This window comes from Lampetra planeri, chromosome 28, assembly GCF_965212315.1.
Source record: "Lampetra planeri chromosome 28, kcLamPlan1.2.h2, whole genome shotgun sequence".
Taxonomy (NCBI): Eukaryota; Metazoa; Chordata; class Hyperoartia; order Petromyzontiformes; family Petromyzontidae; genus Lampetra; species Lampetra planeri.
In genome coordinates this window covers 10,703,129-10,719,381 of record NC_136134.1, presented here as the reverse complement: position 1 = coordinate 10,719,381, position 16,253 = coordinate 10,703,129, and the positions used below count along the sequence as shown (strand labels likewise).

The 16,253-nt window shown below is 58.4% G+C and overlaps 1 protein-coding gene across 2 annotated transcripts in view; it reads left to right on the top strand.

The window, feature by feature from the left end:
• Nucleotides 1-14,449, top strand: part of LOC144728446 (uncharacterized) — a 25,334-nt gene extending 10,885 nt beyond the window's left edge. For both annotated transcript variants that reach the window (XM_078607892.1, XM_078607893.1), the window contains exons 3-6: nucleotides 12,188-12,442; nucleotides 13,223-13,419; nucleotides 13,620-14,138; nucleotides 14,327-14,449. In XM_078607892.1, coding sequence (XP_078464018.1) covers nucleotides 12,188-12,442; nucleotides 13,223-13,419; nucleotides 13,620-14,136 — 969 coding nt within the window. In that variant the 3' untranslated portion in view covers nucleotides 14,137-14,138; nucleotides 14,327-14,449. The remainder of the gene's footprint in view (nucleotides 1-12,187; nucleotides 12,443-13,222; nucleotides 13,420-13,619; nucleotides 14,139-14,326) is intronic.
• The last annotated feature ends 1,804 nt before the right edge of the window (nucleotides 14,450-16,253 follow it).

Sequence of the window (16,253 nt, the reverse complement as noted above, 5' to 3'; positions counted from 1 at the left end):
CTCCATTCATTAAACTCGATCGATTTTCCAGGGCGGACAGTGAGTGGGTGAGCGCGTAGAGGACACGTGCGTGTCCGTGTGTGTCAGTGCGTGTGTGGTGTGTCAGTGTGTGTGTGTCGGTGTGTGTTGGTGTGTGTCAGTGTGTGTGGAGAGCGGTAGTGTTAGCGCGCTGCGCTATGAACCCGGGCCGCCGGGTTCGATTCCCACTCACAGCCACACGGGTGACGATTATTGGAACCGGTCCAGGGCCTCATCCCCTAGGTCGACTCGGCCTCAAATGAGTATCTGTCACAAAACATCGCCACTGTGGAGACAAAGGCGGTCGGGGCGTGGTGCTGGCCACCCGCCCCCTCGTGTACTGTTCCGGCCTTCATAGGTGCTCGCTAACAGAACTTGCCCCTACAGTCTGTATACTGGGGATCTTTGTCTTTGGCTAACACGTTGTTAGCCGTGGCAGGGAATCAAACTCGCGTGGCCGGCCTGTGTGCTAGTAAGGGAGTGTGTGTGTCTATACGTTTGTATATTTATATACACACACACGTGTATATATACATACACACACACGTGTATGTATATTTATTTATATATACACATACACGTGTGTGTGTCATGTTTTGCGCTCGAGGATCTGAGTCGCGTCCCGAGGGGCGGGGGGGAGGTCACCGCGTGTCTCTGTCCCGCCGAGGGGCGGGGCTGTGGGGGCGGGGGGTGGGGGGGTGGGGGCTGTTTACCGCCCCTCCGCTGCTTTTGTTTTTCATGCCACTGACCACCCCCCCGCCCCGCATGCGTTCCGTGTGGCGACGAGGTGAGAGTGTGGGGTAGTGGTGACGAGGGCTATGAGTGACGAGGTGAGTGTGTGGGGTAGTGGTGACGAGGTGAGTGAGTGGGGTAGTGGTGACGAGGGCTATGAGTGACGAGGTGAGTGTGTGGGGTAGTGGTGACGAGGTGAGTGAGTGGGGTAGTGGTGACGAGGGCTATGAGTGACGAGGTGAGTGTGTGGGGTAGTGGTGACCAGGGCTATGAGTGACGAGGTGAGAGTGTGGGGTAGTGGTGACGAGGTGTGAGTGGGGTAGTGGTGACGAGGGCTATGAGTGACGAGGTGAGTGCGTGGGGTAGTGGTGACCAGGGCTATGAGTGACGAGGTGAGAGTGTGGGGTAGTGGTGACGAGGTGAGTGAGTGGGGTAGTGGCGACGAGGTGAGAGTGTGGGGTAGTGGTGACGAGGGCTATGAGTGACGAGGTGAGTGTGTGGGGTAGTGGTGACCAGGGCTATGAGTGACGAGGTGAGTGTGTGGGGTAGTGGTTAGGAGGGCTATGAGTGACGAGGTGAGTGAGTGGGGTAGTGGTGACCAGGGCTATGAGTGCCGAGGTGAGAGTGTGGGGTAGTGGTGACGAGGTGAGTGAGTGGGGTAGTGGTGATGAGGGCTATGAGTGACGAGGTGAGTGAGTGGGGTAGTGGTGACCAGGGCTATGAGTGACGAGGTGAGAGTGTGGGGTAGTGGTGACGAGGTGAGTGTGTGGGGTAGTGGTGATGAGGTGAGTGAGTGGGGTAGCGGTGACGAGGTGAGAGTGTGGGGTAGTGGTGACCAGGGCTATGAGTGATGAGATAAAAGTGTGGGGTAGTGGTTAGGAGGGCTATGAGTGATGAGGTGTGCTCGTGAAGATGATGCGTGTGGGTGACTCTTCGTTTGTCGCGGTGCTGACGAGGTTAGGTGGTCACGGGTGGTGATGCTGACGAGGTGAGTTGGTGGTGATGCTGATCGTGATGATGATGATGATGATGACGAGGTTAATGGTTGTGGCGATGATGTGATGATGACGATGATGATGATGATGGTGGTGGTGATGCCATGGTGACGAGGTGCGGATGACGACGAGGTGTCGAGGCGTCCGCGTCCCCACGCGACCCTGTTTACGCGCCTCTCTCTCCCCGTTCTTATCTGTCTCCCGTTTTATGGACCCGATGTGCCGACTAGGGGTGGCGAGGGGGGGTAGCGGTGGCGGCGCTGGCGGGGGGGGGTCTGTGGCTCCCAAGGTCACGGGGCGGGGACGGGGGATTCATACCGGGGGGGGCAGCAGCAGCAGAAGCTCTGCGTGGGGCCGGGATGAGGGGGAGGAATGGGGGGTGGTGGATGGAGGCTGCGAGGGGAGGGAAGCGTGGTGGGTGGATGAGCGGCGTGGGGCCCGGGATAAGGGGGGGAGTACAGGGATGTGGGGGGGGGGTGTGTGGTAGTGGTGCTGGTGGTGGGGGAGATGAGCCGTGTGGAGGAGGAGGGGGGGGGCTGTGTAATTGGAATGTGCTGGGTCACGTGAGTGGGAGCCGCTGTTTTCGAGTAAAAAATGCCGAGCGGACTTGCGCGCGCGGGGTGAGCGTGTCCTGGTTTGGCTCTCGCACAGCCCTCCTCTCCCGCCCCGTGTTAGCACGCACACACACACACGCACAAACACGCACACACCCACACACACACCTAATCCCTGTGCCACACACACTCCCCGCTGTGTAGGACACACACCTTCTCCCCTGTGCATCACACACACCTCTCTGTGTAGAACACAGCCTCTCCTTGTCAAGCACACACCAACACCACGTGTAGCGCCCACACACACACCCACACACACACCTAATCCCTGTGCCACACACACTCCCCGCTGTGTAGGACACACACCTCCCCCGTGCATCACACACACACCTAATCCCTTAGCCACACACACTTCCCCCTGTGTAGCACACACACACTTCCCCCTGCATCACACACACACTCCCTCCTGTGTATCGCACACACACACCCGTAACCCTTATGTATTCCCTGGTGTGGAACACATTCATATTCGCGTCATCACCCACATCGTATCACGCATACACACGCCCTTCCATATACACACACACTTGTATAGGGGGTGTGCGTGACTGTGGGCGTGTGGTTATACTTATATTTTATCCTGTGTGTGAGTATCTGTAGGGTGTATGATTGTACGTAGTCGAGAGTTTGCGTGCGAAGAGTGTGTGTATGTATATTACGTACGGCGAGTTCGAATCTCGACCACGGCTAAGTTCCATGGTGATTATCTGAACCGTTTGTAGGCCCTCCCCTATGTCTACTCGGCCTTAAACGAGTACGTGGTCCGGTGTAAAAGAATCATCTTTGGCGAGACGGGAGTGACTGGGCCTGGTTATATAGCCGTAATAGGTGCTCGCGTACAGCACTTGACCAGTCTGTTAAATGCTTTATGGGGGATATTTGTTTTTGCGTACGGTGTTAGTCAATGTAAGTGTGTGTGTGTGTGTAAAACTGGGTATCACGCATTGAGGTGTGTGCGGGGCTTTTACATTAACCTCTGACCTACGAACCCGTGTGTGAACACCTGCCCGTGAACCCTCCTCCCATGAACCATTTCCCCGTGAAACCCCCTGCCCCCGAAACCCCGTGGCATGAACTGCAACCCATGGAACCCTTGCCCCGTTGAACCCTTCCCCCGTGAAACTATTGCCTCGTGAACCCTTGCACCGTGAACCCGTGCCCGTGGTTGTTGTTGTTGGTCACCCCCGCTACCCCCCACTGCCTCCGTCCCCACAAATCGACCCCGTCAGCATTGGCTGGGGCCCTCTCTCCGCGTCTCCCCCCGGAACGTGGCGCCGATAGACGCCCCATATCTGGCAATAGGGAATGGAATGTGCCAATGTGGGCTTCGCTAGAGGGGGGGCCGGCCGGGGGGAGCTACGAGCTAGACTTGCGCCGTCTCTGAGCGGGCTCTGTGAGCCTAAGGTTAAGCTAATTTTAGCGTCGGCTTTGGTGACTTCCAGTTTGGGCAGTGGGGGGGGAGAGGTGATGGGTTGCCCGGGTTGTGTTGTCTGGGTTGTGTTTGTGTCTGGGTGGTGAGAGTGAGTTGTCTGGGTGGTGAGAGAGAGTGTCTGGGTGGTGAGAGAGAGTGTCTGGGTGGTGAGAGAGAGTGTCTGGGTGGTGAGAGAGAGTGTCTGGGTGGTGAGAGTGAGTGTCTGGGTGGTGAGTGTCTGGGTTGTGAGAGAAATAGTGTCTGGGTGGTGAGAGTGAGTGTCTGGGTGGTGAGAGAGAGTGTCTGGGTGGTGAGAGAGAGTGTCTGGGTGGTGAGAGTACAACGTCTGGGTTGTGAGAGAAATAGTGTCTGGGTGGTGAGAGTGAGTGTCTGGGTGGTGAGAGAGAGTATCTGGGTGGTGAGAGAGAGTGTCTGGGTGGTGAGAGAGAGTGTCTGGGTGGTGAGAGAGAGTGTCTGGGTTGTGAGAGAAATAGTGTCTGGGTGGTGAGAGTGAGTGTCTGGGTGGTGAGAGAGAGTGTCTGGGTGGTGAGAGTGAGTATCTGGGTGGTGAGAGAGAGTGTCTGGGTGGTGAGAGAGAGTGTCTGGGTGGTGAGAGTGAGTGTCTGGGTGTTGAGTGTCTGGGTTGTGAGAGAAATAGTGTCTGGGTGGTGAGAGTGAGTGTCTGGGTGGTGAGAGAGAGTGTCTGGGTGGTGAAAGAGAGTGTCTGGGTGGTGAGAGCGAGTGTCTGGGTTGTGAGAGAAATAGTGTCTGGGTGGTGAGAGTGAGTGTCAGGGTGGTGAGAGAGAGAGTGTCTGGGTGGTGAGAGAGAGTGTCTGGGTGGTGAGAGAGAGTGTCTGGGTTGTGAGAGAAATAGTGTCTGGGTGGTGAGAGTGAGTGTCTGGGTGGTGAGAGAGAGTGTCTGGGTTGTGAGAGAAATAGTGTCTGGGTGGTGAGAGTGAGTGTCTGGGTGGTGAGAGAGAGTGTCTGGGTGGTGAGAGAGAGTGTTTGGGTGGTGAGAGTGAGTGTCTGGGTGGTGAGTGTCTGGGCGGTGAGAGTGAGTGAGTGTCTGGGTGGTGAGAGAGAGTGTCTGGGTGGTGAGTGTCTGGGTGGTGAGAGTGAGTGAGTGTCTGGGTAGTGAGTGAGTGTCTGGGTGGTGAGTGAGTGTCTGGGTTGTGAGTGTCTGGGTTGTGAGTGTCTGGGTGGTGAGTGTCTGGGTGGTGAGAGAGAGAGTGTCTGGGTGGTGAGAGAGAGAGTGTCTGGGTGGTGAGTGTCTGGGTGGTGAGAGAGAGAGTGTCTGGGTGGTGAGTGTCTGGGTGGTGAGTGTCTGGGTGGTGAGAGTGAGTGTCTGGGTGGTGAGAGTGAGTGTCTGGGTGGTGAGAGTGAGTGTCTGTGTGGTGAGTGAGAGTGTCTGGGTTCTGGGTTGGGCATGTGTCTAATGTTGCGTCCTGGTTGTGTTTTTGTCTGGCTTTGTGTTAGTGGTGATTGTGTTTGGATCGTCTGGGTTGTAATTGTATCTTGATTTGTGTCTGGATTCTGATGGTCTTGGTTGTGATTGGATTAGCGTTGGTGTGCTATGCACAGGTGTACTGTTTTCGTATCTTGTATAAGTTGATGTGTGTGCTGGTGTTAGTGTGTGTTGGAGTTGGTGTGTGTGTGCGAATGTGAGTACGAACGCAGGTATTCTGCGCAAAAGTGCGTGAATGTGTATGCGTGCGTGCACTCGTGTATATGTGTATATGAGTGTGTGACTATGAGCGTGTATGTGTGTACCGGGTGCTGTGTGTAAACATCGCCACTGGGGAGACAAAGGCGGCCGGGCGTGTTGCTGGCGATCCCACCCCTTCGTGTGCCGTGCCGGCCTTCATAGGTGCGACTTGCCAACAGCACTTGTCCCAACAATATCTTGAGGCTATACGGGGCATCTTAGTTTTTGTTAAGCATCTGTCTGTGAAAGTGTGCACACAGCCTGGCGCAAGCGTTGCGGTGACCTCACCGTCACTGAGTAATGATATTTTAGTGTGTGGGTGTATATATACCTGTGTAGATCGCCTCTGCCTCAGATGCGTACCTGGTGCGGTGTGTCAACATCGCCTCTGGGGAGACAAAGGCAGCCGGGCGTGGTGCTGGGCTAACGACACACACCTCGTGTGCCGTGCCGACATTTCATATAGGTGCTCGCTAAAAAAAAGGCTCATGTTCGAACAATCTGTTAAGGCCATACGGGGGGGGGATCTTTGTATAATTATGCGCGTGTGATAAAGTTTTGTTTAATATTATTGGTTATTAACAACGCGCACATGAATGTCCAGGCAGTAATAGTGTGATGTGTAATATCTCTGTTTTAAGTGTGTGTTATGAATGTATATGGTACAATATGTATATATTGTGTCGAATCGTGTGTGTGTGTGGGTCCGTGTGTGTGTGTGTGGGTCCATGTGTGTGTGGGTCCATGTGTGTGTGTGTGGGTCCATGTGTGTGTGTGTGGGTCCATGTGTGTGTGTGTGGGTCCATGTGTGTGTGTGTGGGTCCATGTGTGTGTGTGGGTGTATGTGTGTGTGTGGGTGTATGTGTGTGTGTGGGTGTATGTGTGTGTGTGGGTGTATGTGTGTGTGTGGGTGTATGTGTGTGTGTGGGTCCATGTGTGTGTGTGTGGGTGTATGTGTGTGGGTCCATGTGTGTGTGTGTGTGGGTCCATGTGTGTGTGTGGGTCCATGTGTGTGTATGACCATGTGTATGTGTGTGCGCCTACATCACGAATGCGTGACGGTGCCCCCCCCCTCTTCCATCCCCCCATAGCCCCCCCCTCCCCACCCCCCCTCCCCCGCCCGCCCATCCCACCGCCCACATCCCGCACGCGCGTCCTTCCCTTTCAGACAAAACACAGACGAGCTGCCTGGTCACCACGGAAACTAATGTTCTCTTCGAGTCTCGCATGCCGGGGGGCGGGGTGAGGGAGGGGGGCGAGTGCACGAGGGGGCGGGGGAGCGAGGGGTTGGGTGGGGGGGGAGGAGCCCCCCCCCCCTCCACCTAGCCCCCCCCTTCGTCCCCATGCTGACGCTCCCACTAGGCATGTGTGATGCACGCGTGGCTACTCGTTCCGCATGCGATGCGATTCGTCGTTATGAGCCAGCGTGTTGCGGGCGCTGCACGATGCGATGAGCCGTTTGTTTGGCTTCGTTTAGTTGTGATCTCAAGTCTTGTTAGTTGTTGTTGTTGTTGTCTACTGGTCTCGTTAGTTGTTGTTGTTGTTGTCTACTGGTCTCGTTAGTTGTTGTTGTTGTCTACTGGTCTCGTTAGTTGTTGTTGTTGTCTCCTGGTCTCGTTAGTTCCATTCAACATGCTACATTGGCCACCACCGACCATTCAATAACAACTGATGATGCTGCTGCTGTGTGTGGCCTTAAAAAAAAATGACGGGCAATGCTCCATCGTCGTATAAAGAATGGCCGTTGAAGAGGGGGCATTGCCTGAAACGTCGGCTGTTATATTAAGTAATATATATTTCCTGTCTAAGGCCACAGTATTATTGGTGAATGTGAGTTGTGGTGTTATTTATGTTTGTGCGGAGCTGTCAATGCAGCAGCAGCAGCTTCACCAAATAATTTGTTTAAACATAACATCTACGAATGTAAATATATTCATTCGCATGTGATTTACACAGGTAGTCGTGGTGATGGTCGTGACGTTGGGGGGTGAAGATGAATGTTGGAGGTGGGTGAGGGAGGTGGTGGTGATAATAATGATGGTAGTGATGGAGGTGGTAGTTGGTGGAGGTGATGATTTTATACTCTTTGGTTCTTTCGGTAAAGTCACGTAGGTAGAAGAATACAAATAATAGCTCATCGTGGGAGACCACCTGAAGATGGTTGCTTATGTGGCGATCGAAACGTCGTGAACTATTATTATTTTCTACCTACGTGACTTTACCGAACGAACCAACGAGTATGGATTCCTGCAGTCACGAAAGCTTCAAATCGTGATGATTTTAGTTTGTGTGATGGTAGTGATGGTGATGTGATGGTGATAGTGATGGAGGTGATTGTTGGGAGGTGGTTGTTGGGGATGATGGTGTTCTTGTTGTTGGTCTCGTGTTGCGTGTCTATGCGAGTGGCCACTATCTTCGAAGCTAAGCAGGTTTGAGCCTGATTCGGTATTGCCTGAGAGACTGCCTGGGGTGTACCAGGTGTTGTAGGATTAGACTGGGAGTTGTCCAGGAAATGTCAGTGCAACGATGGATTACTGAATCCGTCTGTGCGGGTCCACGGGCGTCACCACCTCATAAACCTTGCGTTGGATTTCTTCCAAATCAAGTGTACGAAACAGCACTTCTGCAGCAGCACTCTCCTGAAAATGAGTCTTGAGACTCCGTGAGACTTTTTCGGGTAGATGAAGGACCCTGTTATGATTGTACCCGCCTAAGTAAACCAGCGGTGGAGCAAGCAGCTAGCTCGCAATGGGAATGTGTCGTGGGTTCAAATCCCGGTTTGGGGCCGGAGTGGGGAGGAGGTTGACTTCATCCCCTGATCCCTACAGAGTCTACGAAACGCGCAGCACTCACTGTGTGGGGGAGTCAAAAGCTGTTGTTGTGTCCTCTGGGTCGACTCGCCTCCGCCATGGGAATATGGGATTTCCAGCACTGGCTCAGGGCTGTGAAGAGGAGCGAGATGAGCGTCGGTGCCTCGATGCTCATTTGATCAGGATTTCGCTAACTTTGGAATATATATTTTTTTAAATTATACTTATTGAGACTGGAGCAGTGTGGACTGTGAGCCATTGCCGACTGACGAGCCGTGTGCATCCACGATTGGGTGACGGCATTGGATGATGATGGAGATGCGGGGTTTGGGGGGGGGTGCATGGAAGTAGTAAACGGATGTGGGAGCGAGTGGAGTGGGGCTGGGAGAGAGCGGGGAGACGGGATGGGGGAATAGGAGGGGAGGCATGGGTAGGAGTAGGAGGAGGAGGGATGTAGGGGGGGGGAGAAGGGAAAGGCATGGGGGGGGGAGGAGGAGGAGGGGGGAAAAGGCTGTCGTGGGGCCCTCAACAGGGGTCGGTTCGCAAATGCCTCGTGTCGTTGCTTCTTGGACCCCGGGCCAATATGGGGGGGATGATGGGATACGTGTTGTGGGGGGTGGAGAGGGATGGTTGGGGATGCGTGGTGTGGGGGCGGGGGGGATGGGATTGTGGGGCGGTGGAGGGGGATACGTGATTCTGTATCGTTTGTGAACGCCTGTGTCCTTGTGATTGTGTGCGTATTTCTATATGTGCGTGTGTGTAACTATGTGTGTGTGTATTTATCTGTGTGGGGAGCGGTAATGTGATGGTTAGCGCGCTGCGCTACGAACCGATCTTCGGCCTCCCCTAGGTAGACTCGGCCTCAAATGAGTACCTGGTGCGGTGTGTAAACATCGCCACTGGGGAGACAAAGGCGGTCAGGCATGGTGCTTACCACCCACCCCCACGTTTACCGTTCCAGTACTAATAGGTGCTCGCTCCCAGCACTTGCTCTAAACGTTTGTTTGGGCTATAAGGGCGATCTTTGTGTGTCTGTGCGCACCTCGATGTGCACCTAGCTTGGCACAACAGCCGCGGTGACGTCACCGCCACTGAGTGGCAATCTGCAGTAGTTGTTGTTGTGTATCTGTGTGTGAATGTATTCGCGTGTGTGGGTGGAGAGTGGCCGAACCTCATAAGAGAACCTCTCTCTCATCCCCCGCTCTCTCCTCCCTCCCTGGGCCCCCCGGCTCTGATTCAGAATGAGTGACGTGCTCCACCGTGAGAGCGGAGAGAGAGTGCACGGGGAGGGAGGAGGAGGAGGGGGGAGAGAGCAGGGAGAGAGGAAAATCAGCGAGAGCAATGGGAGAGCTACGGCCAAGACGAGGGGGGGGGAGGGGTTGAAGGGAGAGGGAGGACAAAGCTCGCGTCTGTGTTGGCGCCTGGTCACGTGGGGAGCGGTGGTGGTGGTGGTGGGGGGAGAGTTGGGAGAGTGTGTGTGTGGGGGAGTGGGGAAGGGTGTGTGGGTGTGTGTGGGGAGGAGGGGTGGGTGTGTGTGTGGGGAGAGTGTGCGGGGGAGTGTATGGGCAGAGTGTGTGAGGAGGAGGGTGTGCGTGTGTGCGTTCCTTCATAGGTGCTCGCTAACAGCACTTGCCCTAACAGTCTTTCAAAGGCTATACGGGGAGTCTTGGTTTTTGTGCTGAGGAGAGTGTGGAGGGAAAGTGGCCGTGTGTGGGTGTGAGGAGTGGAGAGGGTGAGTGTGTGTGTGTAGTAGGAAGAGCAAGCGGGGAGTGAGTCTGTGTGGAGAGAGTGAGTGTGTGCGGAGAAGGGGGAAGTAAGTGTGTGCAGTGGAGACTGTTCGTGGGGAGCGGTAGTGTAGTGGTTAGCGTGCTTCGCTGCAAACCTGGCGATCCAGTGATGGTGTGTAAAAACATCGCCACTGGGGGAGACAAAGGCGGTCGGGCGTGGTGCTGGCCACGCACCCCCTCGTGTGCAGTACCGGCCTTCATAGGTGCTCGCTAACGGCACTTGCCCCAACAGTCTATTAAGGCTACACGGGGGATCTTTGTCTTTTCAAATCTGCGTGAGTGTATGTGTGTGTGCGTGCGTCCATCGGTGTGCGTGTGTCTGTATATGTGCGTGAGAGTGTGAGTGGGAGTGTGATTGCATGTGTGTGGGGGTGTGTACGTGTGACTGCGTGTGGGTGTGTGTATGTGTGACTGCGTGTGGGTGTGTGTGTCTTTGTATATGTGCGTGAGAGTGGTATGATTGTGTGTGCGAGTGTGTGTGTGTGGGCGGTCTGACGTGCGTAGCCGACTTCGCTGCCAACACAACGCAGCCCCTCCCCGTGTACCCGCATGCGGGCGCGTCTGTGTAGCCCGGAGACACAACGCAGACGTGGAGGCAGGGAGACGGGAGACACGGAGACACCACATCGTGGCACAACAGAGACGGCGGGACGGGGCATAGAGGCGCATAGACGCGACGAGAACCCGCGGCACCGAAACGCGACACGCAACACCCCCGACGGGACACAACGTAGACACGTGACATGGGACTGCTCCCACCCACCCACCCTCCTCACTCGCGCCGCTGGAGTTTGATGCCAAACCCTGCCGGCTTGACGAAGGGGTCCGCTAGGGGTTGTGGGGGGGGGTGGTCCTAAAGGGGTCTCTGCCTCTCCCCGCCATCCCCGCTCAGCACTAGGAGATGAGAACCCCCACTCTGGGGAGCTTTGGGGGTCCATTCAGGGTCCCCGCAGTCGTGCCCACACAGCCAGAGTGCCTGTATTCTTGACCTCTCTGTGCACCCAGCTTGGCATGGGTGCTCAGGTGACGTCAGCCACACTTAGCGGTGAATGGCGGCTGCTGTTGTGAGTGTGCGTGTGTGAATGTGTCTGTGTGCGTGTGTGTGTGAATGTGTGTGTGCACTAGTACGAGTGTTCCACCCCCTCGTGCACCATGTATGCCGGCCTTAATAGGTGCTTGCAAACAGCACTTGCCCTAAGTCTGTTAAAGGCTATATGGGGGATCTCGGTTTCTTACTGCGTAGTGAGCGATAGTGTCGCAGCCAGCGTGCTGCACAACAGACTCAGCGACCCGAGTTAGATTCCCGCTGATGGCCAAACATCGGTGACATATCTGAACCGGTTCTGTGCCTCCCCCCCGAGGTCGACTTGGTCCAGAAGTACGTACCTGAATCGGCGTGTAAATACCAACACTGAGGCAGCAGAGTACCACACACACATCTCACCTACCCCCCCACCCACCCGCACTGTTTTTCCGAGGGTATAAGGAGTGACCACAGCTCACACGGGTGCTCCGGGGCAGGGTTCTGGTGGTGACCGGTGAGTGTGAGTGTGTGTGGGGACCGGTGTGTCTGTGTGTGGTGATTGGTGTGTGTGAGTGTGTGTGGGGACCGGTGTGTGTGAGTGCGTGTGGTGACCGGTGTGTGTGAGTGTGTGCATATGGGGTTTGTCGTGACGGGTGTGTGTGCATTCATTGGAGCCGGATTGTGTGTGTGTGCATGTGGTGTGTGGGTTGTAACCGGATTGTGTGTGTGTGTGGTGTGTGCGTGTGGTGTGTGTGTGTGTGGGCTTGCGTGTTGGGGCTGCAGTGTGGTCGCCCCATCACCCTTATCCGTGACGTTGGCAGCAGCACCTCGCGCTTTGGCCGAACCTTGTTTTAATCCGCGACGCCCACCCCCTCCTCTCTACCACCGCGGACTTTATCTTCGCTTCCTGTGGCTGCCCCCCCCCACCTCTTCTGGCACCCCCCAGCTCCCCCCCCCCCCCCCCCCCCCAGCTTCGTGACTTCACCGACGGTGGTGGCGGCGGCGGCGGCGGCGGCATGACGCACGCGGTTCCGCTGCCTGGCCGATCGTGAGCGTGACGGTGGTTGTGCGGTTGTTTCCCCCCGGTGCAGGTGGTGAGCGGCAATGACGCGGTGCAGGCGAAGAAGCAGCGTCTGGAGGAGTGCCTCGTCGGAAAGTTCCACTCGATCGGCAAGGAGAGACACGGGGAGAGACACGGAGAGCGACACGGAGAGCGACACGGAGAGAGACACGGAGAGAGACACGGAGAGAGACACGGAGAGAGACACGGGGAGCGACACGGGGAGCGACACGGAGAGAGACACGGGGAGCGACACGGGGAGAGACACGGGGACGTTAAGCACAAGGTGAGCACCACTGACTAGCACATAGCCGCCTGGCTCATACTCTCTCGCACTCTCTACTACTCTCTCCCAATCTCTCATCCTCATGCACTCTCACACTCTGTTCCTTCAGCGCTGCCGATAACACTGGCTGTGTGTGTGCGTGCTTGAGCAGTGCTGTGTGTATTGCCATATACTCAACTATCCCCACTCACCTCACCCCACTCACCTCACCCCACACTCACCTGTGCGTGCTCCGTCTTTGCTGGGCTCGCTTTGCTCGAGGCCATGACCCCTGCACGCTCCGGGATGACCTCCAGCACCGCTCGCCATCAGCGCTCGTGAACTCGTGAATCCTGACCTCTCCTCTGTGTGTGCGTACGTGTGCGAGGCTGTGTGCGTGTGCATACATTGTGAATGTGTGTTTTTAATGTCTATCTCTGTGTGAAAGTGTGCATCTTTGCGTGCATCTTTTTTCGTGTTTGTTTGTCTACGTATTCGTCTGTGGATGGAGACAGCGGGGAGTGATCTGTCAGTTAACCCATAACGCCTGGGTCTGTCACGTGATCCTCTGTCGGCAGGGAGCTTGCCACACTTCACTTGGCCTCAAAGTGCACCTAGCCTGGCCGTGGTGACGTCACCACCACTTTGTGGCGAATGGCGGCTGTTGTTGTCTCTCGGTGTGCGCATGCTAACGTTGTCCATGCACGAGTTGTTGCGCGTGTATGTGTGCGTGCGTGTATATGTGCGTGCATATACGATGAGCGCGTGACAACGAGATGCCGCGTTGATTTTGTCACACAGTCAAGCCATCGGGGAGGGTCGGAGGGCAGTGGCGGTGGGGGTCAGAGGTCATCCGCGTTCCGCCCCTGGTCCACGGAGGGAGCGGTCGTGAAGGGAGAGAAAGATGGCGGCGCAGGAGTGGCACAGGCGGCCATGATGCACAACCCCAGCCTCATGTTGGCGCCCATGGGAGTCCTCTCTCACTCCGCACTCAACCCGTGAGCGTCACACCACGCCGCGTCACGCCGGTCCTTTTCCACTCCGCACCGAACCCCCCGCGAACTCTGCACCACACTGCGCTACGACGTGCAGCACCTGACCACACGACCGTGCAATGCTCCACCTCGTGCCACCTCGCACCGTTCGTAAACAAGCATCTCTCTTTGCTGCCCCGTGCTGCCCTCCCCGCCACCCCCAGGTACTGTGCCTACCGCAGCTACGACAGCTGCGTGGCACCCAACGTGGCGCTGGTTCCCATGGCGCTGCCCCCGGGCGGTGGAGGAGGAGGAGGGGCCTCGACCCCCCAGGGCCGCGTTGGGAGCCGCGGGGAGCGAGGGTCCCCTCCCCGCGACCCCCCCGACTGCAGGGGAGGCCCCCCGGCGCCGAGGAACCCCTCCGTGGGGGGCCCGGCCCTTGCCGAGCCGCCGGGCTGCGAGGCGGAGCGAGGAGCGGCGAGGCCCGGAGAGGCCGCCGCCCTCCTCCTTGCGTCGCCGTCGTCGCTGTCGTCTCTCTCGTCCTTCTCCCCCGCGGGGGGCAGGGATCCCCGCAAGGAGGCGCCGGGGGGGGGGGCCCCCCGCTGCGAGGGGAGAGGGCCGAGCTCCGGGGGCTGGCGGCGGAGGGGCCGGTGGGGACGGGACCCCCTCGGGGGTGTCCGGGTCGACGGGGTCGGACGGGGAGTCGGAGGAGGTGGACGTGGAGACGGAGGACGGAGATGAGGGTGAGTGGGGTTGGGTGGGGAGTGGTGTGAGAGGAGGGGAGAGTGGAGTAGTTTAGCGGTGTATGGTTGAGTGGTGAGTGGTCGAGGTGAGTAGTGAATGGTCTGGGTGAGTGGTGAGTGATTTGAGTCTCTTGGTGTCTCCTACGCTCTGCGCTGATCCTGACTCAAACCTTGTCGCGCCTCCACAGCCTCCTCCACCTCGTGCCTGTCCTCGCCGACGGTTCCTATGGCAACAGTCCCCGCGGCGACAGTCCCCGCAGCGCCACGCCGCTCCCCGGTCCCGGCCGACTCCACGCGGAGGAGGAGGAGTGTCGCCATGGAGCCCGCGCCCAGCAACCACGGGCGTCGCCACGAGGATGACGACGGCGACGACGGCGACGACGACGACACGGCTTCCCCTTCCTCCTCCTCCGGCGGTCGCCATGGAAACGACGGTTTCCGAGGCAACGCGGACAACGTACCTCCCGTCTCCATGGGTGACAGTGGTTGCCACGACAATGGCGAGATGGAAGCTGGTCGTCGTGGAGACGGAGCAGCCGGGGAGCGGCGCGCAGCGACGGGCGCGGAGGAGAGGACCGTGGCTGTGCACGGAGGCGGGGAGGAGGGGGGCCAGGGGGAGGGGAAGGGGTTGAGGCGAGACGAGGAGGTGGAGGAGGAGGAGGCGGACGAGGTGGAGGAGGTGCTCCGTCTGCTCGACTCAGCGCTGGAGTGGAGCGAGAAGAGGGAGCGGCTGCTGAGGAGAATCGCGCGATCGCAACAGATTCACCAGCAGCGCGAGAGGGCGGCGCGCAGAGACCGGGATGCCCTGGCACAGGTGACGCACGCGCCCACCACTCCACGCTCACTGTGCTCACCGCCACGCTCGCCACGATCGCCACGATCACCACGCTCACCTGCCGACCCGAGTTTGAATCTCGCTCACACTCACCAGTGACGATTATCTGAACCAGTCCTTGGCCTCCACTAGGTCACCTAAAATGAGTACCCCAACAGTCTGTTCAGGCCACACGAGGGATCTTAGTCTTTGTTTTGACCTGCGTGTGCGTGCGCGCGTGGGTGCCGTGCACAGGTGACGCGCCGGCTGGGCGCCATGCAGGCGGAGCGCGACTGGCTGCACGGGGAGCTCACCGGCGAGCGGTTGGCGCGCGTGGCGAGCGAGGGGCGGCTGTCCCAGCTGCAGGCGCTGCTAGCGCCCACCGCCACCACCACCACCGCCAACCACAACCACAACAACACGAGCAGCAGCGCGGAGAAGCGAGACGCAAAGAACGCTCGGCACCAGCAGCAGCAGAGCCCCAGGGAGAGGGCGGTGGGCACGGGGGATGGAGTGGGGGGCGGCGGGCCCCACCGTGGGCGGCCCTCTTCCTCCCCCTCGCCGCCAGCACCGGCTCCGGAGCAGCGGCAGGACCTCGCCGCCGGCTGTTAACGGCACCGCGGCGCCACCGCTCGGCACCTTCTTCTTCACGGACCCCTCCAACGGGGGTCCACTGGTGGTGGTGGGGGGGGTGGGGGCGGGCGTCCCCCTGACTGACCCTCGCGGTCCGACGGGGCCCCCATGGGGCCTGATGGCCCACGGCGGAGCCTTGCAAGGGCCCACACGGAGTCACCACGCGGAACCTTAATGGCCCGTACGGGTCAGTGAGGACCCCCCCTACGTGGAACGCTCGAGGGCCCCACCCGCCGCCGTACCTTGACGGCGCACGCAAGCCACTGAGGGGCACCCCCCCCCCTTCCGTTGTAACTCTTTGAGGGGCCCGCGCAGGACACGTCGGGGCCACCCGTGCGTGGAAACCCGAGGCCCCTCCCCCCCGCCACGTAGTGAACCGTGACTGGCGTGCAGTGTCCCGGAGGCCCGTACACAGGACATTGAGACCCCCTCCCCCACGTGGGGATTACCTGCCCCCCCCCTCCCCCCACGGGGGGGGCCCTGGACTCGCGCGCTCCCGCACGGGCCCGGCTGGAGGTCGTCTCCTCCTCCTCCTTCGTTGTTGTTTTTTTACGGTCGCGGCGACGACGGCGGCGCCGGTGGCTTCTGCGTCGTCGCGGCGACGGGGAGCCTCGACGCGAGGCCTCGGCTCCTCCTCCACGGTGCTCATGGAGACTCGCTCAGTATTC